The sequence below is a fragment of the Branchiostoma lanceolatum genome, chromosome 2 (assembly GCF_035083965.1).
Source record: "Branchiostoma lanceolatum isolate klBraLanc5 chromosome 2, klBraLanc5.hap2, whole genome shotgun sequence".
Lineage (NCBI taxonomy): Eukaryota > Metazoa > Chordata > Leptocardii > Amphioxiformes > Branchiostomatidae > Branchiostoma > Branchiostoma lanceolatum.
The window spans coordinates 27,698,283-27,725,926 of record NC_089723.1 but is presented as its reverse complement, the minus strand read 5'-3'; the positions used below and the strand labels follow the sequence as shown (position 1 = coordinate 27,725,926).

The 27,644-nt window shown below is 40.8% G+C and overlaps 2 protein-coding genes across 2 annotated transcripts; one reads left to right on the top strand and one right to left on the bottom strand.

Annotated features, from left to right (window-relative positions):
* Positions 1-389: 389 nt before the first annotated feature.
* Positions 390-19,961, bottom strand: LOC136428348 (tyrosine-protein kinase JAK2-like). The gene is made up of 18 exons (XM_066417791.1): positions 19,807-19,961; positions 17,125-18,060; positions 16,462-16,590; positions 15,414-15,571; positions 13,876-14,026; positions 11,563-11,707; positions 10,916-11,085; positions 10,280-10,446; positions 9,801-9,903; positions 9,222-9,340; positions 8,814-8,952; positions 8,113-8,263; positions 7,337-7,462; positions 6,964-7,088; positions 5,560-5,797; positions 4,881-5,002; positions 4,120-4,286; positions 390-3,414 (listed from the first exon to the last, which is right to left on the bottom strand). The coding sequence occupies exons 2-18, from the start codon at positions 18,004-18,006 to the stop codon at positions 3,084-3,086; spliced, it is 3,423 nt and encodes a 1,140-aa protein (XP_066273888.1). The 5' UTR covers positions 18,007-18,060; positions 19,807-19,961; the 3' UTR covers positions 390-3,083.
* A 1,752-nt stretch (positions 19,962-21,713) lies between these two features.
* On the top strand, positions 21,714-27,290 carry LOC136428347 (myosin regulatory light polypeptide 9-like). Its single transcript, XM_066417790.1, has 7 exons — positions 21,714-21,827; positions 23,090-23,194; positions 23,847-23,922; positions 25,044-25,145; positions 25,660-25,738; positions 25,973-26,021; positions 26,880-27,290. Exons 1-7 carry the CDS (start codon positions 21,825-21,827, stop codon positions 26,985-26,987), a joined length of 522 nt encoding a protein of 173 aa, XP_066273887.1. The 5' UTR covers positions 21,714-21,824; the 3' UTR covers positions 26,988-27,290.
* Positions 27,291-27,644: the final 354 nt, after the last annotated feature.

Here is a 27,644-nt window from a genome sequence, read left to right as displayed (position 1 = left end):
AGTAGTTTGTAGGAAAAGCAAGAGTCCACAGTAATATTGTTCTCATATTTCTTTGCTGTCGTTAGAAAAAATTAATAGAAAATCGAAACTTGTCCAAATCAGTGTCTCGATTGTCATCTTTGTCAATTATATTTTATTTTCTTCCTGTTGAAGCTCAACATTTTAGGCTCTTGTGTCATTGTATTTAAGCCTACTGATCTGAAATTCGGTATGAAGGTGCCTTGAGCATATCAGTACCATTCTATTTTGAACACTGTTCATCTTTTGGCATACATTACTGGTTCATTTCAGTTGGGTTTTTTCACCTCCGGAGAAAATGTAAGTGCCTACCTCCATACATCAATGGTTCAAGAAAAACATGACCATGAAAGGAGAGTACACAATAGCAGTATGATGTGCACGCTGGCATGTATTTTTTCATCCACCCTTCCTTGTCAGATAGTAATGTCCATCCATTCATAAACAAGGGCATCAACATCAATTGACAAATTGTATCATACCACAACTAAGGATAGTGTCTGTACCTGTTCACTGCTAAAACAAAGCTGGAGTAAAAACTGTGCCAAAATATCATCTGAATCTATAGAAAATAGCTATTGGAATGTGGCAATACGTAAGTTCTTTCAATGCCCTGTTGGAAGGGGACATCAGTTGATGCTCATTATGGCAAGATCTTAGTTAAGATGTGGCAAAATTGAGATAACAAACATTTTTCAATCTTATGTTCTTTTGTAACTCCTTACAACATAGATTACACAATGATGGAAAACTGTACACAGATATAGAAAGGTACTGTATCAATCAGTTTACAGACTCTTTTCTGGAATTGCCAGGAAATCGACATCTTTCCCAAAGTACAAATACATCAAAATCACTAGTCTAACTGGATTCAAGGCTGGCCAATAAAAGTTTCTCTTCCTTTTTGATTCAAGATTTGGGTACAGTTTCCAAGTTCAGACCTTTTTGCTGTGCCTGTGGGTTCATTTATGTTGGTAGAGAGAAGGCTATAAATTGATACAGACCTTCGAAATGATGACAAGTTATGATAAACCCTCAAAGTCACTTCTAATTACCACTAAGCTGCTCTATGATCCAAACAACACACAGTACAATATTAGAAAGAAGACACTTCTGGTATCAACAAGTACAAAATCCCATGTAATTACAATAAGATAGACATGTCCCTTTTTAACATCTGTGCCAGTGCCTGACAAACAGCAGGACCACTTTTACCACCACTGCAAAGCTGAAGTTATGTACCTACATAGATGTACCATGCTTTACAACACAGTTTTAGGAATGTGCACACTATTGGCTACAAATACCTACAGTAAGGCATAACATCATACATGAGGGACAAACTGGAATCACTGTGTTTACCTTTCAATACATTTAGAAAAAAAAATGTTTGACATAAAATGTGAAGGGTACAGTAAAAATGCTTCTTTTTGTCACATGATCGAAACTTGCTCTAAAACATCCTGCAACTTGCTTAACTAGTTAAAATCCTAAGTTGTTTTTATAGGCAGTCATTTTCACCACACTTGACCTGCTAAATTTGATACAAAAGATTATCTGTAATTGTCACAAAATCTTGACACATGATCAGAACTATGATACTATATATATAGATATGTAAGAGAAGACCTAGTTTTGAACTAGAACCTTGGAGCAGAAGACTACAGGACTGAATGATCTAATGTCACAGTGGTACAAGTTGTTACCAGTGCCGGAAGTCCATACTTCTCAAGTTACATTTTCAACACATAAACCTACAGTTGATACACAGTTGTGACATGGCAATCTATGAAGACACAAATAACAACTAGTAATGCAGTACTCCAATCAAGAAGGGGGACACAAACAATGGTGGATTCTTTCCATACAGGGCTCCCTTGAACATTCAGCACTTCCCAAGACCTTTCACATAAAATAACACCTAATAGTTTATCAATGCTAAACTACGACTACAGCATCTTTCGACATTACATTCCTGCCTTCTTATTTGGCAGTGAAGAAAACATACCCCGTCGTTATGTACATGTGTATACCCAAATATTACATACCTTCTTCAATACACAAGCACTAACTACTACCATATCAAATATAAGGAAGTATACAGCAAGGTGCAAGGAAACCACATCCACTTATATTTTTTAACAGTTACAGGCTCACAGTTACCTGTCATACAGTACTGAGACAACAAAAAGAAAATAGTAATTGCAGTTTCCCCTTCAAAACTGGAGTATGAGATTTTACTCCATTTTAAGATATTTCTCTGATGACAGGTTAGTTTTGACATAGAGGGATTGATTTCAAAATGGAGCTATGTTCACCATTGATGAAGTATGTCTGTGGTCAACCATACCTATCCATCAGTTTAATGATTAGGCAATACATCAAGAAAGACGATGACATAGTGCTACATGTACACATCACCCCTGGAACAAGATCAAACTTTCAAAGGCACCACTGAACGAACAACGCAAAAAAATTCTGCAATCTGAGAAGGTTTATACAAGGATGCTTCCACAGGACCGGTAAAAACTGAGGTACTCTTTTGTACCTTGTATTCTTCTGTCTTAACCAACATGCATGAAGTTCAAATTGATAATGCAAATTACATAATGTTTTTCTGTATAATCGGTATCTGTTAAGGTTCCACCTGCCAGGAATTACATACATGTACATGTATATTATATGTATCTAAGTCATATTATGAAAACCACTGAATTATACAATTTCCTCATTAATTATGCAAATTAAGTATTGATTTGCATAATTTGTACCTGTTGTGTACCTCTCTGTCTAAGCTACCTGTATTGTTCTTTTTTCAGCTATCCTTTTTGAAAGATTGACAAAAATGCCTCTGCATTTCCAGAACAAGCTGCCAGAGGACTTACAGGAAATGGTTAAAAGAATCAAAGTCATAGCATGTCCAGGACAGAAGATAGAATACAGTTCTGCTTCAGCACCAAGGACAGCCGCCAGGAGGCCAATAACTGACTCTAGCATGATACAATGGGTTCTCTACACCAAACATTAAGATATTTCTATTTTTGTGCAGTGTTGTGTCTTTTTAATCAATTGTACAAGACCCCAGCGTACTTGACCTTGCTTAGTTCATCAAACTGGGCAACTAACAATGGGAAGGAGGGTCTGTTCTGTGGTTCCCACATCCAGCACTTCTTCACGACCGTGTACACCTCGTCCGGACACTGCTCCGGCTGCACCAGCCGCTCTCCCCGCTGTAGCTTGTCGTACACAGGCTCATCATCGCTATTTCCCCCGCCGTTCTTGCAGTACTCAGGCTTCTTGCCCAGAGACAGGATCTCCCAGACTGTTACTCCATAGCTCCACACATCGCTGGCTTTCTGGTACTTGTTCACCTTGTCCAGAGCTTCAGGAGCGTACCTGGGACCAGGGAAAACAATATGCTGTTTAAACTTTGACTGCAGAAATCCTATCTTTACACTATATATTTTCTAGATCTCTCTCTGCGAAATGTCCATGTAACAAAGTCAACCATACACTACCAAAAATCTTTTTTTCTTATTTGTTCTTATTTTTCCTGTTTTCTTATGTTGAGAAACATTTTCTTATACAAAGAAAAAACAAGAAAATTCAAGAAACCTTCTGGAAAGTCTTGTCTATTTCAATTCTTACACAAAGAATTTTTTTCTTAAGTTAACTTAAACCAAGAAAGTTCAAGAAAACATTTCTAGCATACTGTTTTCCAATAAGAATTTTCTAGAAAAATAAGAAAAATTTGCTTTCTCTGGCTTAATATAAGATTATAATATCCTTGTTGACAGAAGCATTTTCTTTGTAGATGGAAAAACAAGAAAAATAAGAAAAACGATTTTTGGTAGTGTATCGCCACCACTTCAGACAGATGACAATATCTGTGACATGTTTGACATTAGACTTAAGACTTTGGTCCTCTCTTGTCATGTGACATGAGACAGTCAACCTCATTTCCTGGAAAAATGGCTTAATTGTCTTCTGGTGTGATCTGACGGTTGACTGTAATATACATTGTATATTCCTCACATGCACAGAAGCTGTGTCAGATTACTGAATGCACTTGTAATAGACAAAAAACCTGTACCAACGCACCAATTGATGGGGAAGATGCCCTTCTGTGAGCTGTAGTAGGTCCCTTCTGACAGTTCCCGTGACAGACCAAAGTCGCTGATTTTGACGATGTCTGCATGTGCCACCAGAATGTTGCGTGCTGCCAGGTCTCGGTGAAGTACGTGTTTGCCATGTAGATATTCCATTCCCTGGCAAAAACAAATTTGTTCCATCTCAATGCGATGACAAAAGTTTGGATATCTCGCCTAGAAAAAAATCTTGATACAACTGTAACACAATTCCTGCATCTTATAAAACTCATTTCTGTATTATTGTCCTTGGTACAAGTTCTGACGTATCTCCAAAATAGACAAATCTGTGTTGGTAGTAATCACAATACAATGCTAAACGTTCTTCCAACACTAAGGTATTCATGGATCAAATTTTCAATGACCACTATTGCCTTCTTCAGGATCTTGATTCTTGTTTGTTTGTCTTCTTCTAGAACAAATATTAGATTGCTGGAGAAGGTATGCAGCAACAGAGATTTTAACACATTTCATAATGAACCATTAGCAAATGAAGCTTAAATGATAAGGGGGTAGGGAATTTCCCATGATTCTCCTATTGGGTCAGTCAAGTAAATCATGATATCTGCTTGTAACCTAGGGATAAGAGATGTTGTTACATGGTGGCCATTGGGTAGGTGAGCTGCCCTTTCATTGTCAAAATGAACTTCAAGGTAACGCCCGGGGCTTGAGTTGAATTTGATTAAAACGAAACATTACAGAAGATAGACTTACTTGTGCCACCTGAAGAGCGTATCTTAGCTGGCGGTCTAGCTGGATGTTGGCCCTCCATTTTCTGAGGAAAATCTCCAGGGAACCATACTCCATATACTCCAACACCAGAGCAGGGAACTCTTCTGTACACACAAACATATCACAACATGTGGGTTTTTCCTGATGTCTATCCAGACAATGGTTAAAGACAAACAAGATTATGTGCAACTGTAACAACTACACTTCAGCAGATTATCAATATTCTCCATATCTAGTGTTTTTATCTCCTAACTGATTGACAGTTTAGTAATCAACGAGCACTGGTTATTCTAAAATGAATTAAAATAGTGCCTACAAAAGTCCTTTTAACTTCCCATTTGGACTTTTGGTATCTAGCCAAGCAAACTCATACCATCACTCTTCTGTATCTAACTTAACACATACGATGACTGTTTAGTATCAAGCTGAACAGAAACCATCACACTTTTGCATCTAGCCAAACTCATACCATCACTCTTCTGTATCTAGCTAAACACATACCATCACACTTCTGTATCTCGCTAAACACAAGCCATCACACTTCTGTTTCTAGTTAAACACATACCATCACACTTCTGTATCTCGCTAAACACAAGCCATCACACTTCTGTATCTAGTTAAACACATACCATCACTCTTCTGTATCTAGTCAAACACATACCATCAGTGTCCTGCATGGTGCCTATGACTTGGATGATGTTGGGGTGGCTCAGTGTTTTAAGCAACTTCAGCTCATCCAGAAAGTCCTTGCGGTACTCTTCAAGCTTGGCAGGATTCTTGTCAAAGTACACTGCATTTCTCTTCACTGATTTCACGGCATACAACTTGACCAGGGGGTCGTATTTGCATTCCCTTCCGTATGGGTCGTAGGAATACAGATCCACACGACCAAAGTAGCCCTGAGGAGGACAATACCAACATGGTCATGACTTTCATTTACCCGAGACAGTCATCGAACACTGACAATATACCAAAGCGTACCATACAAACCATTGTTCCCCTGACCTCTGATCGCTAGAAAGCAAACTGACCTCTAACACTCAAACAGTCGAATGACCTTTGTGATTCTAAGCTGTTATTGTTTTGAATTATTGAGTTTGTATGATTTATTACTCATATATTTGATGATTACTGCTTTACATGTATGTTATATAATTGTGACTGTATTATTCATTCAGTTTATGTTAAGTTATCCTAATTTATGATTTTGTAAAGGCTCCCTTGGACATCAGTTACTCAGTTAACTGAAGGGACTACCCTTAGATTGATAACTAAATAAAGTGTGATGCTAAAATATTTCTTTGCTTACTCATGGACATCCTGGACTTAATTGAGCAGGAGCCCAGACTGTTGCCTGGGACTACACTAGCCAGCTCTTCAGCACCATGGACAACAGTCCCCCAAGGAAATTTTGCCTTAGCCATCCTCAGGAAGGCTGTTCATTATTTCCAGCAGGCAAAATGTCACTGGGGTGAGCTTATTTAGCCAGGCAGGGATAGAAGGAATGCCAATGGCCAAGGAAACCCAGTCTGCAACCATGGGAGAGACTGGTTACAAGATTATGACTAAAGAATAACCATAACCTTTTTTGGAACGTCAATGTCTGTATCATCTAAATAACAGTAATTCTTGGATGGATTGGTTTTGTCAAGGTCGAAACAAATAGCTTATGTCAGTCTGTCATTGATTCTTTTTTTAATCAATTGTTGATTTGATTACATGGACGACATCCACGCGTGCATCATTTTCGTCCGTTTCCGCACACACACAAAATTTTGCCATACTGTAAATCATAGAAAGTAGATGCAATATGAGAATGTGAGTATGCTGTAAATTGCAAAAAAAAATATTTTGAAAAACGGATACTAATGTTGAAGAATGCAAAAGTCAATTCCAAAGTCAAAGAAGCAAATGTGTAAGAACAAAGATGAAGAGCCAAACTTTTTATCTATTTGCACGCTCGCCTTAGTTCTCGGAGTCCCCGGAGGATGTCATCCATATAATCAAATCAACATGGCCTTAGCAACGCAAAAAGGCAGGTTAATTTTGTCACAGCATTACTTACAGATCCAAGTTCTTTCTGGAACTTGAGGTCAGCTGGTGAGAACTTCTGGTCGGTGTGCAGCGGGGGGTCCATTTGAGTAGGAGGCGGCAGGACAAAGGGATTGTCCGGAGCTATCTGAGGTGTTCCTAATAAGACAAAAGAAAGTCATCAGTTAAATCAACAGTCAACTCTATTCAATTAATTAGCAGCCTGCTGAGTTTCATCTCTTAAACCTCAAAGTTAACTTCCAAAACTTCAACAAAATTAAACAGCCCAAAATGTCCAAAAACAGTTATCAAATGTGAACATTACAGTTAAAGATGAAATTGGGAAGTGCTTTGCCAGTCTTTGCAAACAAACCACAAACAAACAAAACAAACAAACAAACACGTACTTCTGTCATCTCTCTCGTCGTCATCAGGGAAGAGGTCAATGTTGCCGTTGGGCCAGATGGGCCAGGTGTCATCCGACGTGTTTGGTCCCAGTTTTTCCACTGCGGGCGGGCCGGACTGGTCCGTAACTAAAGGGTAACACAAGAACAATCATCAAATCACTCAGCTGATCTGGTCGCTGACATCAAATCATGTCAGTCCAAGTTCACATCAATGTGGGCAACAGTCTTTATAAAGCAGCTGTTAAGTTTCATTTTGATTTAAAGCGTATGATTCTGGGAACCCTTGGCGAACAAATCTTACAACGTCGATGAAGGTTAGACATCAAGGTAATAAGATACGTAAGGTAACAGTTAATCAAGGAACTGGATAAACTTTGGAAACGGTCAGATGTTTCAGACAGCATCCACTGTGTTTCGTTATTGAAATACTTGTTTAGTCACCAGATACTCATTAGGCACTGACAAAAGATGTTGTCTAAAATGTCTGACCATTTCCAAATTCTATCCAGTTGCTTGAGTAACTGTTACCTTGCATGAATCTGACAACTTGCACTAACACATATACTAACATAATGCACCAGGGTACACAATTCCGCCACCCTGTAAAGATACATCCAAACAGATCTCCAAACAAATGTTCCCAGTATAATGCACTCATGTATATCTAAACACTGTGCATACCTGGGGGGTGCTGCGCTAGAGATCTCTCAAACCCACTGTTTTTCAGTGGCAGATTTATGTAACCCAGCGGATTAATGTTAATGGCGGTTCCATACCATCAGGATGGTTGAGTGTCCTCAGCATGGCACGGTACTCTGGTCTCTGCAGGGGGTCCTTCTGCCAGAACCAGCGCATTTTCCAGTACACACTGTCCGGGCAGTTATCAGGACATTTCAACATGCTGCCTTCTGTGTACAGTTGTTGAACCTAAAGACACAACACAATGTCATGTCCAATCTGTCCTTCATGAAAAAATATTCTGAAACAATCAAAAAAATCCTTCTAAGTGTCTTACCTATATTTTTAGTCTGTCAGAAAACAGTAGTCACTCCATACAACTGAGCGATGTCATTCTTTTCATGAAATTTCAAAACAACTTTCAGTTACATTTAAGTAGTTGGCCCAAATGCCTTGATTATAATTTTTGTACTTTAAGAAGCTTCCTATCAACCAACAAATACCCTTGGCAAGTTGCTAGCCCAATTTCCTTGTCTCCTGTGCCAAAATATTGCACAGAATGGTGCTGTCCAGTACCTTAAATTTTGAAATATTTGCAGTGGTTTAATTTTTGCTGTTTTCACTGTAACCTCTTCACCTTAAACTTAAAACCACAGCAAAATGCTTGTTCTGTCTTCTGCTTGCCTATCCACTTCTTCTAACTGTGAACTAAAAACCACTGGGAATGCTCCAATTTCTCCCTACAGCAAATTTAAATCCCTGCAGACCTAAAAGCATTTACGGTATGACCCATACTTACAGTCTCAGATGCGAGTACTGAGAGTGGTTCTGCTCCATAGTTGAAAATCTCCCACAGTGTGGTGCCATAGCTGAACTTGTCACTACTGGGGCTGGGGTCCTTATGGTCAAACACAAGCTCAGGGGCCAGCCATAACAACCTAACATTCGGGACAAGGGTAGACTTGTTATATTTCTGCAGGGATCTTGACACTCTTGTCTATACTGTTGTTCCAACATACAACTTCCATTGGTCAATGCTACTACAATGATTACATTCATATCTAAACATGACATGAGAACAAATCCAAAATCTTTAATTTGAACATGTAATCATCAATCCAGCATCAAATGAAGGAGTTATAATCAACATGTCAAACATGATTTTTCAAATTCAGTTTACTAAGAAAATGTCCAAAAGAAAGCTGACCTTTTCTTCTTCTCTGCGCTGAAGCTGATGCCGGGATCACCGAGTTTAATAAACGGCGTCTCATTCGCCACCAGCACATTCTGGGCACACAGACCACCATGACCAAATCCTTTGCTTTCCTGTTGATAAAATGCACAAATTTACCATTACGTTCAGCATTCTCTGAATAATTACATGTAAGTACCAATAGTCTTTCTAACAAGGCTGTTTTATATTATTGAAATATATATGTAGGGTGCCTGTGTACCAGTATCCGAAAGTGCCACAAATAATGACAATATCATTGAAAAAGGAGCTCAACATGTGGTTAAGGTTGTGGATCAGCAACAGTAGGCTGAAAGAATGAAACTACATGCATTTGTAACTATGGACCAGTATGTCACAAACTACTTTCTATCACTACAAAATGTTGTGTATCCAGTTACTCCACTCACCCTGTTAACATATTGATAGAAGAGTTGACAATTTGTAGTAAACATTGCACTCCTTTGCTTAGTTCATTAATATACTTGTGCTTGAAAATGTATATCATTTTGTATAAATACATGGAATATGATGTTGAAAATACCAATTCCTTACCAAGTATAACATGACGCTGGCCAGCTGGTGTGCAGCGGTCAGTAACCAGGGCAGTTCCACACTGATCTTGTGTGTACGCAGATAGTCGCCCAGGGAGCCAAACCTGACACACAACAGTGCACTGTTTAGTTCATTTTCAGTCAGGTAATGTTATGCTTCTTTTTAAGTCAGACTCTACAGTAATCAACATAACATCCTACATGTTCAAAGGTACCTAATATTGGCAGTTACACAATGGGAATGAAAAATAAATTATATGTAACAAGTATATACTGTACATAACAGAAACAAAGACATCATCCTTAGGAATAGGATGTTTACAAAACATTCAATACTGGATGCCAAATATCATATTTACAGGGACTATTGTACTTCTAGTCATCTTACACTGCAAAGTTTATAGAGACTCAGAATAAGATTTTTCTCCCCAAGTATGCACAAAAAGCAGTACAATAGACATAGGACTGGACTCCTCCCACCTGGCATACTCCAGCACCATGATTGGCGGGTCCACACACAGACCCTTCATCCTGATGATGTGCTTGTCATCCCACTGCTGTAACTTGCTGGCTGATTGGTGGAAAACTTTGAACCAGTTCTCATCCTTCAGGCGTTTGATGGCCACCACTGGTTGGGACATGCCATCCTGGGAGATCACAGGAAAACAGAGGGTAAATCGAGGGACAAAATACCATGCTAAAGTCAATATGACAACTGTGTGCTAGCAGTAAGCAACTTTGCTGCTTCACCGAATGGATAAGTGGATCCAGAAGGTGAGGGTTCAAGCCCTGCTCAGCAAGGATGGTTAAGCTTCAGGTGTAGGCCTCAGGTATCAGACCTCTGCACGTAAAAGAACCCAACACACGTATCGAGAAGGGTATGGGTGATCCAGTCTGCTTGGTTGAAAATGCGATCCATACTACATTGCACTACCGCTAGCTGCATGTTCATATACTTGCATCATGCTTCACCTCAGATAATGATGACTGCATAACCATCTTATCTAAGGAAAAACAGATTTTGTGATATAGATAACATCCTCTTGGCACCCCAAAAACTGATGCGAGCGTGCCCCCAAAAATGCATGAACCAAAGGTGCTGCCATGGTGTCTGACCTGCTTGATGCGGCCCTTGTGGACGGTGGTGAACTTCCCTGAGTACAGGTTGTCCTCCTGGATCAGGTTGTTCTCCTGGATGAGCTGGCGGGGCATGGTGGGCTGGAGAGGGCGTGGGGAGGGGGGCGGCGGGGCGTCTTCCACCCTCCTGATGGTCAGGTTGGTCTTTTCTGGGGGAAGAAATTAAAGAACAAGCAATGTTGAGCAATCAACAAAACAGCACAATCCTAGATTGATCTACTACAACACTCCAAAACAGCAGGGGTTATAATGCTTGGGTTTAAGCATCACCAAAACCTGTAGTCTAACAGCCATCATGGCAATCCTATACAATGCCACACTACAGTGATAATAATAAGTGCCCAATACACAATGTAATAGTCACTTAAGTTGCACTTCAGCCTATCAGCTGTAGCTGTGTCCGAGGTCCCTTGTCCAAATTCCCTTTTGAGATAGTAGTTCAATCATCATGTTATACATACATATTAATATGATCCGATGTTGTCAAGTCATTCATTATTATTTAGATGCAAGGATACAATATCTCAATTATACGGATTATATCCGCATGCAGATTAATTTTTGTCCGTTCGTCCATTTATTATGAGTACTTACAAAGCTCAGGTTCAGCTATCTCAGAAACTTACCATCCCTCTTGGGTGGCAGACATCTGTCGAACCTGAAGGGGAGCCCCACACTATTCCTGCCATAGTTGCTGACCAGCTCCTTCATACTGTCAAACCACTCCTCAGGCTTGTTGGGCTCCATAGAATACTGCATCTTTCCTTCTCTCTGTACAGCAATATACACAACATCCATCAACAATTCATGTAAACTATCTGTGATTCACATCTTCCTTTCTACTCTAACATGTTATCACTTTTGCACCATTCGAAGTGTTTACTTCAAACAAATCTACATGGACAAATTGGTTATGTCAGTTCTGGTCAGTTGCAATATTTAGAAAAATGTTTTGTTTCCAATTACCCAACTGACCCTAGCAAAAGCCTGGTAACCCTAGCCTCTTGGGGAGTTGGGGCGACCGCTAGCAAGGGACATAAATTCTTGATTTCATCTGAATGACCAAAAGAAATTCAAAACACCGAGGAGGCGTCGAGATTCTTCTCAATCGTTGTGCTACAAAAGCCCTCATATCATGGAACCCGGTTAGTGCCTGTATTATTACTGCAAGGTTCAAAGTGAAGTTGAAGCAACAAAGCAGCAGGGCTTGACAATATAACCGCTGAGTTACTAAAACATTGGGGAAAATGGATTAACATATCTGTTCAATCTGGAAAGAAGTAGCCCCAGATGACTGGAGACACTGAATCATTGTCAACCTGGCCCCAAAGGGGAACCCAAGTAATTGCAATAACTGGAGAGGGGTGACCTTACTCTCTGTCACTGATAGGGTATTTTGCAGTGTTATCTTGAAGTGGTTAAATGATGACATAGATACACTCCTGAGGGAAGAACAAGCAGGATTCAGGAAGGGTGGATCAACCATTGAACAAATCTTTGCACTTCGCAGTATTGTAGAACAGTCACATGAAGATCTGCACTTGCAATTAACTTAATTGATTTTGGCAAGGCAATTTTGACTCTGTCCACAATGTGGAAGATAGCACATGCATATGGCATACCAAAGAAATACATTTGATTCAACATATTTAAATCACATTACCAGAACTCCAAATGCCACCTTAAAAGAAAAAAAAACATCAGCGTCGCGGAGATTTTTGACATTGCAACTGTACTGAGTAACTGAGTAAAACAAAGTTGCATTTTGTTATTGTGGTTGACTTTCTTATAAAAAAGACAAAACATGCTGGTGATGGTATCACTTTTGGAGAAGGACCACTAAGTGATCTTGACTTTGTGGATGATATTGTGGCTCTGGCGGGGAGTTGTGAAAACTTGCAAGGTTTCACTGAAAGATTGGTGACTACTGGGGGATGTGAAGGCCTCAGATTGGTGAGAAGACAAAAGTTATGATGAACATTCCAAATGCAATACGTTTTATGCTAGAAAATGAGCAAATTGAATATCTTGACAACTTCACATATCTTGGGAGCACAATCAGAATGGAAGGGGGAACTGAAAAGGATATAAACATAATGATTTGGAAACGCAACTGGCATGTGGCAACAGCTCAGGAAAATCTGGCTCTAAAACAAATAAGTACTCCTCTAAAGTTGAAACTTTTTCAATCCATCGTGCTACCCATAGCCACATCAGATTGTAAGGATCCGATGTGAAACATGGAAAAGTACATCTGATTTTCAGAAATAACACAGTTGCTTTACATTTTCCAATGCAAATGCCTTAGAATAATTCTAGGCAGATTGTGGTGCGAGCAAATTGCAAATGAAGACCTCATGGGTAGAGCAAAAAGTCCAGCTACAAGCGAAATTGTTGCGAACAGAAGACTGCAGTTCATCATTTATGTATTGAGAATGAACAGCCAAAGATCAGCAAAAATAGCTGCGGGCTGGAAACCTGAAGGAAAACACCCCCAGGGAAGACCCACGACTACCTTCAAAAGTACAATCTTGAAGGATGGGAAAAAACGATAAAGGAAATGGAACTAGCAGCACATAACCGAGACATCTGGAGGAGCACCATTTGCCGACCTATACAACACGGTTGACGTTGGGGGAGGATCTAAGGTCTACGGCAAGGTAAGGCTTTGAAGAGTTGCTGTAAGAATGAGTAGTAAATATTATTCACTTCTTTGTACAGTTTATTGATAATAGTGCTTGTACATTGAAAATCTGTATAATTACAATATGGCCTCCTGCATTTCATTTTAATTTTTTTATGGTTCAAGCTCTAACTATATATCTATTGGATCACTTCAAATCTTAAAGAGAGAGAGAGAATCCTTACCTGACAACCCTATACTTTTCAGCACGTAATCAGAAACACACCATTGATTTTCCTAGGCCTGATGTACATACCTGTTGGCAGACCACCTGGAAGTTCTTAATCTCCCCTCCAGGGAAGCAGACGTTCAAGAAGAAGTTCCCATAAATCTCGGTGTGGGCTCGCAGTACATAAGTGCCTGGCTTGCTGCCATGCTTCTCTATCTTCTGTTCTGCAAATGGCCTCCTAAAAGCACCCAACGAACAAAAGAATGCGATTAGGATGACAAAATGTGTTTTGGAGACATTGTATAGTGTATTTGGAATGCATGGCAAATACATGAAATGTGAAAAATATGCATAGGACCCAGGGCTGTCTCAAGGACCTGTCCCTCCGTCCTGGTTTGGAAATTTGCTTGTTGGTTCGGAAAACAATATCATCCCATCCATCCAAAAATCTGATGACAATGTATTTTCTTCAGCTTAAAATGACAGATTTAAGAATGAAAATTAATAACATGGGATTACAAACAATGAGTGGGAGGGAAAAACATGTGTCAGATATATGGCAAGTATGTGTGACTTACTCAATGCGTACAGGACTTTCAAATGGATTTGGAATACATGGCAAGAACATGAAACGAAAAAAAAATGTGCATAGGATCATTAAGTGTTTTTGGAACACATGGCAAGTTTATGAAAGTTACTCAATGTGTGTAAAAATGTGCATAGGCAAGAACGTGAAATGTTAAAATGTGCATAGGATTATAGAATGTATAAGGGATGCATGGCAATTCGCTGTCTCACTCAGTTTAACATCAATTTTTCAGTCCCACGTCCTTGGGTATGCTGTGACTTCATTAGTCACACCGAAAAATAGACGATGACAGCAGGACGCTGACACCGCACAAGCTCAACACTCTCAAGCTCAACACTCAGATATTATCAGCGCCTAGTCTCTCAACTTCTCTATCAATCAAACTTAGAAATCTGGCAGAAACATTACCTACACTGTAATACACCCCTCCCCTGCCGCATGCATAGCCCTGAAGCAGAGGAACTAATTAAAAAGAAACCTTTTTCCAGGAGTGTTCAGTCCCAATTAGACACGCCAATCAGTTGACAGAGTAGATTTTAAAACAAACAAGATTCAGCACATTCAAATTCAATGTTAGATCTATTACTGTAGCATGTCATTTTCTTATCATTCGACATGGGAAAGAATAGCAACAGTGGAATGTGCGACAGAAGTTAATTTTTAACTGTGCTTTCCTAAGAAATTTCCTGATGTCAATGATATTATAGTTACTGTCTAGCTATAGTCTGGGCGGGTGGGCACCACTCCCACTGGAGATTAGAGATTACCAGACTGGGACTTCCCACTCTGGCCTGGTTACCACAGGCAACATTACGCCTCAGTGACTTGAATTAAATTGGAGTTTGGAAGCCCATATTGTCAATTTTCGTTGTTGAATCTGTCATTTCAACCTTACGAAAATATATTTTCATGTCATGAAGTTCAGATTTTTGGATGGAAGGGGTGAAATCTTTTTCCGTCCCAACAAGTAAATCCCCGGGGATGGAGAGACGGGTCCTGGAGCAGCCCTGTGTCAGAGTCTGAGATGAAGTCTTACATGATGGATCCGTGGGCTTTGATGTCTGCCAGGATGAGTATGGAGGGAGGGGCGATGTCCTTCCAGAAGTAGTGGTAAGAATCCACCAACAGCCGATGATAGCCATCAATCAACGTCAGCAGGCTGATCACCGCATCACAGTCCTTGAAATGGAGCACCTGAGTCACAACAGAATGGTTGTGTTACCAACAGGTATTGCTTAGGGACCATACCATATCAAGTATGAGAGGAGGAGGGCTGGTTGTCTGAGGGTTTGGTAAAAAATGTTTCTATTGTCTTCCTCCTCCCTTTAAATTTAATGATTGAAAAATAATACATGAATCACTATACGAAAATTAGACCTTTTGGCTTAATGAAATAAGAGATCTGCGACATTTGGAAATGTCGCCATTTGAGTTGTCCCTTTTTGCAACATTTTGCATTTGTGGACCACAGCTGTGACATGTGGCCAGAAAATTGAGACATTTGGAGCAGAAAGTGAGATATTTGCCTCTGCCCAGAAAATGTCTGAGTTTATTTACAGCAGTGTGGTGGGCGTGATAAGAAACACATCTATAGAAAGTGCAGGCGGTGTCCATTAACCCTGCAGGCAATTCAAACTGCAAGATTTTCTGGGTAGAGGCAAATGTCTCACTTTCTGCTCCAAATGTCTCACTTTTCTGGCAATATGTCACAGCTGTGGTCCATAGAAACAAAATGTCGCAAAGGGGGCAATCCAAATGGGGACATTTCCAAATGTCGCAGATCTCTAATTTAGTTAAGCCAAAATGTCTCACTTTTGGCCAAATGTCTCATTTTCATGTTCGTAGATTATATTTGGAATAATGTTTTGCTTTACATTTCAATATGTTTACCCAGGCTCAAAGCAGAGCTTGTACCAGCCCCTATTGCAAAAAAATGGCATGCAACTAAGTGGCATGTACACATTTGAAGTCATATTTCATACAAAGGTACAGTACAATGCTAACAGAACTAAACAGCATCATAAAAATGTCTAGTTAGTATTCCTTTCTTCTCAACAGTCAAGAGTGTTGATAGAGGGACTGACCTTTGGCCCTCCTCCCTGCAGCCTGTTCAGGATCACCTCCCACAGATTGCCTTTGATCTCCTGAACACTCACATCGTTTAAGTTCTGGAAGTCACAGAAGTTCTGCCACATCCCAGGCAGAGGGTCGCCCTATAGGGAGACGTCGAGACAAAAAAACAATGATCATCATCTATAATGTCATCTAGCAGTGTTCTCGAAAGCATAGTCTGAGCATAGGGGTCCCCTATGTTGTGATTTGGACCACCTATGCTGTGATCTGGACCCCTATGCTATCTTTCAACCAGCATATAGGGGTGTTTCTTTCTGGGGAGGACCCTGTAACCCTTCATTAATCATATAAAAAGTTAATATTTGGCTTTAGAATAAGGCTGTGACAGAGGGAAAGCTTTACTTTACAAAATGTATTTCTCAAAATGCAGGAAATAGTGTTTCATTGGGTTATGAATTTCAAAATATTCCGGGGGAAGATATGTTAGAAGGGGGAAGACTCCTGTGGTCATGTCTTCGGCACACTGACAGGTGTTCTGTGTAGGACATACAGTGATTGTAGTGTATAATGTCTTTTCATTGAAACCTGCTTTAGTTATTGAATTATAACCATATTACATGTTACCGATAGATATTTTGTACAGGACCTACAAAAAAATACATTCCTTTACTGACCTCAGGTGGGTTACACCAACAGATGCCCTTGTCCCCGCTGACTCGAATCAGCTCCCTCACGCTCGTTCCTTTACTCCTGCCGTCGTACCCTTCAAACGTCTCCCAGCCGTAGTCCCTGCCCTCCACCTGCTCCATGTGCTTCAGGTACTTCTCCTTCATGAACAGCGCAGTCCTGTTGGCGTTCTCCACCTCCTTCTCCGCCCACTCCTGCAGAAACCCGTTGAACTTGCTCTTGATCCTGTTCCTGTTGAAGGGGTTGTACCTGGTGAGCAGGTCCTTCACCTCCGGGGGCAGCAGGTCCTTGTAGCCGTACTGCTTCTTGATTTGGTCCACGGGGACGTTCTGTTCCAGGGATATTCTCAACATGTCCAAGACGGCAAGTCCCAGGCTCTGTTCGATTGCTTTCTCCTTATTGTTATTCCCTAAGATCCTAATCCGCCCGGATAGAAAGTCTTCCCTGGCCTGCAGGAAGTAGTAGCTCATGGCGTTCTCGTCCAGAACTGTGGAGTTCTGGTGGTGGTCGATGCCATGTCTGGTTGGCCTTCTGTGCTCAAAAAGGGAAGCGAACCTGAACCTGAGTCGGAAGATCAGGACGACCTTCTCTCCTGTCTTGGCTGAGACCTTGGCAGACGGGCTCAACCATGTGGCTAAATCCTCCTTCACCAGGCCGAACATGGACACATAGGGAGGTGTGATGTCACAGGTATCGGCAGCCTTGAAGCACAAATCTTCAACAGTGTGCTCTTCCTCACAGGCATAGTACAAGGGCTGTCGGTTCAACCTCTGCTCCTTGCTGTCTGTGGGGTACAGTTCCACATAAAGTCCAGGCATCCTCTGATGCCTGTGGCGGGATGGGCGACTGTTGGTAATGCCCATGGCCATATCACCGGGACATCACTTACTAAGCAACAGGTCCTTCAATCTACAGGGACATAACTGGAAAAAGACAACCTCGTTTAGTTGAAATTCAAGAGAAAGGTGCATGATGTAAAACACTCATCATAAAAACAACATAGAAAAATGCCAACTGTTCCTTCTGTTCAGTCTCATGTTAGACAGGATTTCATTTTTTACTGGGCTTTAGGAAGTCGCCTACAGAGAGAGACAACATAGAGGTTGCAAACTAGCTGACTAACTTCTCTGGCATGTTATCCATCTATTTGGCCAATTTCTATGATTTTTCCAGCGACCTGTGGAGCCTGGTTGAGGCGAATTCCCATGTTCTATGACACATTACCTTTAAGTTTAACAAAATATTTCCACGGTAAACATGTCTTTGATAATGACGTTTATTGCATTGTGATGCAAGACTGGGGCTAAATGCATCAAGGTAGATACATATACCTAGAGAATAACAAGAAAACCTCTTTCAACAAGTAAACTTCTTTCAACAACCTTGATAATTACCTTATCATGAATCCCTGAACATATCTTTGTATATGTGCATATACCTCAGTGACCTCACAGTCACTGTAAATGTATTTAAGTTCACGGTTTTTGCAGTGACCTCTTTACCGTGAACTTAAAACCACCGCGTAAATGCTTATTTTGTCTTCTGTCAGCCTACCCCATGTGAACCTCAAACCACCACAAACACGCCATTTTCTCCCTACCACAAATTTAAATCATCACTCTATCACAGTACTGTCACCTATGTATGTGTGTTGCGAATTTCTCAAAATTTCAATACCACACATGACACAGCATGCGCAGTTTCTTCAAAATGGAATCCAGAAAGACTGGTACCAGTGGTGTGTTTTATGTACACCGTTAATGGGTATCTGACTAAAGTATCAAATATCCGTCATTGCCTATGCAAAGTGACCTGACTGCATATTGTTGGCAATTTGACGACCTCGTTTTTTTTCTATGGCCCCGTATGTTCTTATAATGTCCACCTAATAAATCATGCATTGTAATCAATAGAGGGGGCAGTGAACTTGGACTGGTATGCTAGTAGGTTAACATGCCATGCTATTATCAAGAAAACAGCTGCAGTACCATCAAAAGCTGCTAGAGGGCCCAAAATGTATATCTCTCAATCTGATGCCAACAGTAACACCTATACTTAAACAACATAAAAATTATGAAAGTATGATGTTCACACAAACATCCAAACAGCTGCAGTACCACAGTAGACTGATAGGTGACCAAACCCAAATCATGAGACCCTGTTTACATCAAGTTCATGACTTCCTTCTAAAAACCTGGTATGGTGATGAGCTACAAAAATAACCTTCTTGCCTTTTGATTTGAATGCTTGATGGTGGTAACTGTCCATTCTATAAAAACCACTAGCTTCAAACGTACCTGTATAACTAAAACATGTTGAATACTGGGCTAAATGTCATGTGATCCTCATTTTAAAAAACAGATCCATTTTCTGTCAACACATCTTGTACTACGTACATACTTGCCAAATGAAGTAAGGAATAGCTAACTAGCTGCCGTGGTCGTTGCAGAAATACACCAGATACCTGTTACGTTGTGGTGAAGATAAGGTCATGAGCAGGTTAAGCACAGTCGTGGTCCAGACACACCGCCATGTTCAACAAACGATTTCACCTGTTCGAATTACCTGGTGCATGAATCTGTCGTAAACTTCGGCATTCACGGCAAGTTTCCTCTTTCTTGGCCGAAAACTGGGGGTTAATCCAAGAAAAACAGGCGATCATTTCTTACCTGGATAAACATGGGAGACTTGAAACGCCCTTTCAGTCGGCAGATTCGACCTAAAACGATCAATTATTCCTACAAATGCGTAAGAAAAACATCTAAGTTTCTCCCATATCCGGGCTCTCCAACACGTCTGTTCCCTGGAGTCTGAATGGGGCAAAGGTCAGCACTTAGCCACGGGTTCTGTAGCGCCACCTAGCGACAGATATTGTTCCTCACGGCTATCTTACTCACTCTCCAAGCTAGCCTGAGTGTCATCCTGTTTCAGTTCTTATCTCCAAGCAGAGGTTGGAGGAAAATATTGTGACCTTTTTATCATATGCCCCGTTTTCTGTCGGCACACAGCCACCAACCTCTGCTTGGGGAGTAGACATACTTACTTTTACGCTTTGGTCGAGCTCCCGCTCCCAAAAGCTGCTAGGGCCCAAAATTTACATCTCTCAATCAAATCAGGCTGATGCTAACCGAGTAACGACTAAACTTTAAATTAATACCATCATAAAAAAATCGCTCAAACGAAAGCGCTCTCCACTTCACTCTATCTTCCATCAGGGACTGCGGCCGCTCATAATCTTATCTATCTTCGCCAAGAAGGTTTCTATAAATTATTGCCTAGATGTCTATCTAACCTTCATCGACGTTCTGTTAGGTTCGCGAGGATTTGATTTCGCGGAAGGGAAAAAATGGATTGTCCGCGGTTAAGTTGAGGGTAGGAGGGTAGGCGGACACATTCTCGTCGTGAAGAGGTCTCCGCAAAAACCGCAAACATTAAATCGGTGCGAAAATTTTAGCATTTGCTTTTGTGGGTCGTCGGACGATCGGCTGGCTCAATTAAGTTTGTTTGTTTGTTTGTTTGTTTGTTTGTCTATCTGTCTGTCTGTCTGTTTGTTTGCTTGTCTGTCTGTCTGTCGGTTTGCTTCAGTTAACAGCATGCATGTAACTCGAGAATCTGTGGATGGATCTTCATTATAATTGGTTTTAGCAACGTTGGCTGCATGACAGTATTTGAAACCCATGTGTGTGTACGTGTATGATCGTCTTTACATCATTGTACAGGGTAGACCCATGAGCTCACTCACATGTTGCAAGGGAATGCATTTGTCATTTCGGATGGTGAGGTGAAGTCGGCAGCCCCGTGTATGAGGAAGCTTCAGACACCATGAAGCATCAAGCGTCAAACCTCTACACGTAAAAGAACCCAACACACTTATCGAGAAGAGCAGGGGTGACCTGGTGTGCTTGGCCAAAAAACGCGAACCGTGGCGAAGCCGCATTGCACTATCATTATATAATTAGCTACTTGAAAGATCATCATGCTTCAATTGAGGATGACTACTTTACCTTACTTAACATATCATTTTCCACAAGTGGCCCTGGAGCACACACAGTTAACAAATTTTGCTGTCAACTCAAGTTGTGTTGAAGCGCTACTAGGTTGTTAGGGTGAGTTTGGTAGTTTCCAATAGGAATTTTCGGGTGAACATTAACGAGCCAGCCCGGTAGGCGTGCTTCTCAACGTGCAGCGGCCTGCTCTCGTTGGTACGAGAAACGTGGCCTTATTTATAGAGAGAAAAATTGAGAACAATTCTCAGAAGGAATGGGTTTTTCCTGCTCCTGAGGATAACACACTTCCATAATTTCCATTGTCCTTGTTTCATTATAAGCCATGAAACCCTATCATCAATATCAAGACAAACTTTGATTATGCAGATCTAAGAGGAATATTAGATGGCCATATTGGACCTGGCGTGTAAATAAGGACAAGAGGAAGATTCCATTTCCTAGTCTGGCTGGTTTTCCTCGCCAAAACAGTAGAAACTATTTACGAATGGACTTTTAAAGAGAAAAGGGCCATCTTCTACATGGACATGCCTTGCTATTATTAACATGAACTAGTTTGGTGATACGGAGAATTCCCCAGTTCACAAAGAACAAAAACGGCAGCCCTATTCTTCAGTTCGTACTGAGTGCACCACCACGACCAGGGGCCGTTTGTACCACATCTCTGACGCACTACTGAAACAATGGTAAGTAAAGGAGACTTGTGCTCCGGCGAATGAATGGGTAGCTATGTCCTCTCTAAGCTTATACACCCGTGGTTCTTTTTGACGGAGACAGAATGCTTTCGACGTGAATACAAATGTGGTAGCTATAAACCAAGAAAAAAGTTTAACTAACTTCAACTCCTTGCAAACGCGTATACGTCGATATTGTCAGTACAGTCTCATACAAAACATTCTATCAAATAACCGGGCAAATTTTTATGCTGGTAAAGCTATTAATATTTGTTTGCATTTTTTTTCGATTGTTTCTTTGAAATCAGCAAAACCTGTTCATGATTGCACGGAAAGACCAAAGTTAGCCGGACCTTTGGGGGTTACAGACCCCAACGCCAGGGAACTTCATTTTCCATCGCAGAGTAGATCGGACTCAAAGTGCAACACCATACAGGAATATAACTTTAGTTCTGTTTCTGTGCTTCCTTTTTTCACCATTGATTTTTTTCACCAGCGATTCACCATTGCATTGTTTTATTTCGACTTTTCTTACTTCCTGCCGGTTCTGTTAGATAATTGAATATGAACGCCTTTCCTAATCTTCAAGCAGAGGTTTCGCGATCGGTCGGGGGGCTAGTAGTAGCCGAGATTTCTTACGGCTTTCCCTGGTACATCTTCATTTTCGAACAACTTCTCTGACAATAAAAGCACCCACGAGTTAGCATGCAAGATTGAATTCCAGGCATTTCGGGTATCAGACCATGAGAACTTTTTGTTTTAGGTAAAAAATGTGGTCAGCACCCCCCGACTCCACTCATGCCATGTAAGGTAGAGCAGCTGTCGTTTCCTGTCTTCGATATAGGGCTTAAGGTTTCGTCTGACGTCAAAGACACGCAACGATTTCGAATTCTAGTGAAAGATTTGTATGAACTTCTCCTTTTAGAGCTTCATACAGAGAACAATGGCAGCAACACTGCCGACAAAAACATGATAGGCAAAACGAGTTTAGTTTTTAACTCCTTGGTTTTTAATCAATTATATTCACGACGTAATATGACTATTCCTTTCAGTAATTGTAATCTTCCAAGAAGATAGAGGGTGCGGCCTAATGCTAGTTTGTTTCAGCGTTTTGAATATTAGTGGTTCAATCTGGGAGGTGAAGAGAAAAATGAACCACTTGAAAGACGTACAAAAAGCCGCAAAAACATGTCTGTGCTTGGAGATGACAACAGTACATCAGGCCATGAGAACTTTGATCTAGACATGGTTGTTGCCTTTCCCCCCTTTCCCAGGCGAGCAGGAAGGGTAAGAAGAAGGAAGGGAGCAAGCGGCCCCAGCGTGCCTCGTCAAACGTCTTCGCCCAGTTCGAACAGTCGCAGGTTCAGGAACTGAAGGAGGTATGCTGTTCTGTAATTGAATACAATTATCAAGAAATGGTTCAATGGCTGGGTTGGACTAGGGTAGAACTATTGAGGTGATGTCATGTTACCGTGACACCACGACACAGTCAAGACGAAACGAAGGTAAAAACTCGAATAGATGCATGTCCAAAGACGCCATGGCGCGCATCTGGTGGAATCCTAGTAGGGATCAAGGGATGTGTGTTTAGGTCCGACCATTTCGTGATACTTTACCTACTTGGCCAAATCAACATGTTGTAATCCACCACTCTTTCGAAACAGCAGAATGCCGATGACAAAAAAGTCAGTCCATCCAATGTTTAAACGTTCACCATAAAACCCACATGAATATTGCATGCACATAACGTTACATGTACTTGGTACTTTCTAGTAGCCAAGTGTGGGGTGTGCTTCTGTCGGTCTTGCCACGTATGTTGTGTCTGACCAATTCGTTTTGAACGGCAAACTCGCAGACATTTAGTAATAGTAACGCCGACTGTCAACGTTACTCAATGTCAAACTAACGCAATGAATCTTCCGGAAATATGAATTCCCTCGGAGTGTTTCAGTTGTCATGATGAGGAAATAGTTTGTTCCCCATGTGCAAGTCTGACAGTCATGTGTACTCCACTGTTGTCACCCTACACAGGCCTTCACCATGATTGATCAGAACAGGGACGGCTTCCTGGACGTGCAGGACATCAGCGACACGTGGGCCTCCCTAGGTGATTTAGATTGCTGTAAATGCAGAAATGTTCGCGGTTTTCGCGGTGAACTCTTTACCGCGAACTGACCGCCGCGAACACTCCATTTTCTCCCCTACCGCGAAATTAGATCCCCGCGAACTTTTCTGCATTTACAGTATCATATCAAGATTATATTCACATGCTTTACTACCACTAACAAGTTCACGGCATCTAATTCTAAACGGTGGGAACAAACGTCACTGTCTCAAATGTTAGTAATCAAACATTTGCGACGATGACATTTTAACGGTTGACTAGTGGCCGTTATAGTAACGTTAGCTAAAATTAAAAGTACCAAAAGAATTACAGTACTCTCCAAGCAGGGTTGGACGTCTTTTTAGGCGTTGTCGTGTCTTTTGTCAGGTTTTAGCCCGACCTAACCCGAGCCTAACGTCTGCTTGGAGAGTAATGCTTTACAACGGTTTCCAGAGGTCTCCCTACTCCCCGATGCCCTTGGTCGTGACTGGTAGTCTCTACAATAATAACTCCCGGTCGAATGGAAAAGTGTTATAGAAACTCTTTTAGGGTCTACCTGGATGTCTAACCTTCATCAACGTATCAAGGATCAATACGGTAAGTTTTGCCTAAGCTCAGTGAGGGATCTGGAGAACACCAGCAGGGGTATAAAACCTGGTGTTCTCAGTCCTATCGTTAGTCACTGACGAAAGACAGTGGATACTGTCTGAAACGTCTGACTGTTTCAAAATCTTATCCAGTTGCTTGAGTGATTATTTTTGGCGTATCTTTTAGGGTCAATTGACAGGGGGACTAATGATCTTCCCTTTTTCGGACGCCGATGCGACCTGAGGTCTGTGGGGGATCGCCATCTACAACCCTGTGATTTTAATCCGCCCATTAGTCGAACAAAGGAACTAGCTTAGCACTGAAGATCATTTAAAGCAGTAAATCAACCAGCGCCCTATTGTTTGGCACGTCGAACGTATACAACTTGATGTCTTTTGATACGGACCGTTTCAAATTAAAGAGAAGAAAATATCACAAATGCAAAATGTTTAGAGTATCCAGACAATGTTGATCTGTGTCGCAGCGTTGCAAAGCGCGGTAACCACGGTAACCGAAACATTCCTCTTACCCTTCAGGAAAGAAACCAGAGAAGGCTGAGGTGCAGAAGATGATTCAGGAGGCAGGGGGCGCTATTAACTTTACCATGTTCCTGACGCTTTTTGGGGCCAAGATGGGAGGTACTATAACTAGTCTCTACCAGAATCCTTTGCTTGCTAAAAAATAGTAGAATTTTATTATTCTCAGGAATGTCAATAAGTCTTATTTTTGCACCATCTTACAGGGTCATCGTCAGGGTTACATAAAGGTGTTATCCACAAGATTATCAAAAGCTGTAATGTTAAGTTGTTGCTCTGATTGATTGCATTTATTGACTTCTCATTTGGACCCTAACAATTCCTGTGCAAGAAAACATCTTATTAACAGGAATACCAATAGCCTTGGCCTTTCAGGAGGGCCTGCATGCTCCGTATTAAAGGCGTAGGCAGCCTAATTTTACTTCCCATAATTCGTAGGGAAAGCTGTCTTAGTCACGTTATTCGTAGCGAGGCAACCACATTTCGCCTAATCGCTTTCCTTGATTTTAGTGCAATACGTAGGGGGTTCTTCTGAATTCAGCGATAAACGTTGTCGAGACCCCCATGCAGACCTTCTTTCAGTAGTCAGTAATAACATTGAATTCTGCTCCTGCAGGAACTGACCCTGAAGATGTCATCATGGGAGCCTGGAAGCAGTTTGACCCTCAAGGAACCGGAATTCTCCATAAGGACCAGTGAGTTGTCTATCCTTCCATCCATCATCCAATCAATCATCGTCTCTCATCCATCCATGCACCACTTACTTATCTATCTAATACATGTACATATATCACTTTTGAATTAGTAGCAACATTTAGACCATCTAGCTTTAGCTTTCAAATGACCCATCTGAGGAATAAGCATCTGATTCTTATTTCTTTTATACATAGAATTCAATACTCACACTCCCCAACATTGCATTTTTTCAGAGTACAGCACATCTTGAAAGGTGGTGGTGAGAGATTCAATGATGAAGAGGTATGTATATAAGTGATGTAATAACAGACTGTTGCAATGTGGCATATTTATGACTGTTTATGTATATCTTTTATGATAGTGATAATGTCACCTTGGGGTAATATTAGGTCCAGGATTCTTGTTTTCGAGATAACAGAGCAATTTTAAACTACAGATGGTTCCAGGGTAGCCTGAATATTCATTTTTTCCCCATACCATTCCCCAGTGGAATGCCCTGCCTGGCACGGTTGTGACGGCTCCCACCGTTGAGTCTTACAGTGCCAGGCTGGAGGCCTGCCTGCCTTAGCCTGGTACCATTTATTAATATGATTTCACATTATGTCAACATTGATATGCAAATTCAACCTGATTTCATTTCATTTTATTCCATTATATTTTGTCACTTAGTATATGATGTTAATTTATATATTTGGTAATATTATGTTTTGTTTGATATGTTATCTAAGTTACTTTGGTTTCATATCAATTTTACTTCACATTATGTATTGTTACTTGTTATTTTATGTAAACAACTTTGTTTGGGGATTTCCCCCCCAGGGCTCATTGAAAAACGCCAGCTGGCGATATGACTCCCCTGGTAAAATAAAAATAAACAAACAAACAAACCTCCTCCCCCCCTACTTTGCCCCTCATGGGGTCATCTGGGGGTAACAAAGAAGAAGAAGAATACATATAATCCCAAAGTTATCAGGAGTGTTTCTGTAAATACAAATCAAGGTGCATTGAGCTAGGGTAGCAACAAGATACAGCAATAGAACAATTTGCTTCGTAATTGACATATTGGAACCTGATTTTTTAGACCTTATTTTGTTGCTTGCAATGAATTGAAGGGCTTGAAATCTGTGTGTCATTCCACAGATGGGCCAGATGTTTGAGGGTGTTGAGAGCTGCTTGAATGAGAAAGGGGAGTTTGATTACCAGGCATTCACCCGCATTGTCAAGAGAGGTGAAGAGGAGGAAGAATAGACTGAGCGGCTTCAACTGTAACATGAAAATCATCTGCTGTTATTTCATCATCTGATTCTAGATCAACAGTGATTTTTATAAAGATGTCCCCGCTTGTTAATAGTTCTTACAAATATTGCAGATAATCAACAGTGTAATTGAACATGTATTAAAATTTTGTCAACTACAATGAGTTTAACAAGATGTAACTTTAGAGAATTATCAAATGCTTTTTAAATATCATTGAGATGATATTGTTTCCTTGCAAAAAGGTGCTTGTATGGGATTTTATTCATGGGAAATAAATGTGACAGAAATAACCAACATTGTACAGACTATTGTTTCTGCTAGGGTAGTTCAAGAATGTATCAAGGGCATACGTTTGTTTCTGTTTTCTTTTGTTATCTCGTAAACTCATGCAAGACTTGATCTAATCTCTTTCCAATGATAGGCCTAGTCAAGCAAAATTTGTTTGTGAAAATGACAGAATAGCCATAATGCGTGTCCATCATAGGAGTAAGCATCGGGCAGACATCGGGAAAAACGTTGCTTTGGGCCTTGTCACCAGGTATTCAAGCACAGAGTCCCTCAAATATGGCCCAAATACCCTCAACCCTACATTATATTACATTATGGTTCATCTACCTCGGGAGTCCCTATGACATTCCAAACTGTTGA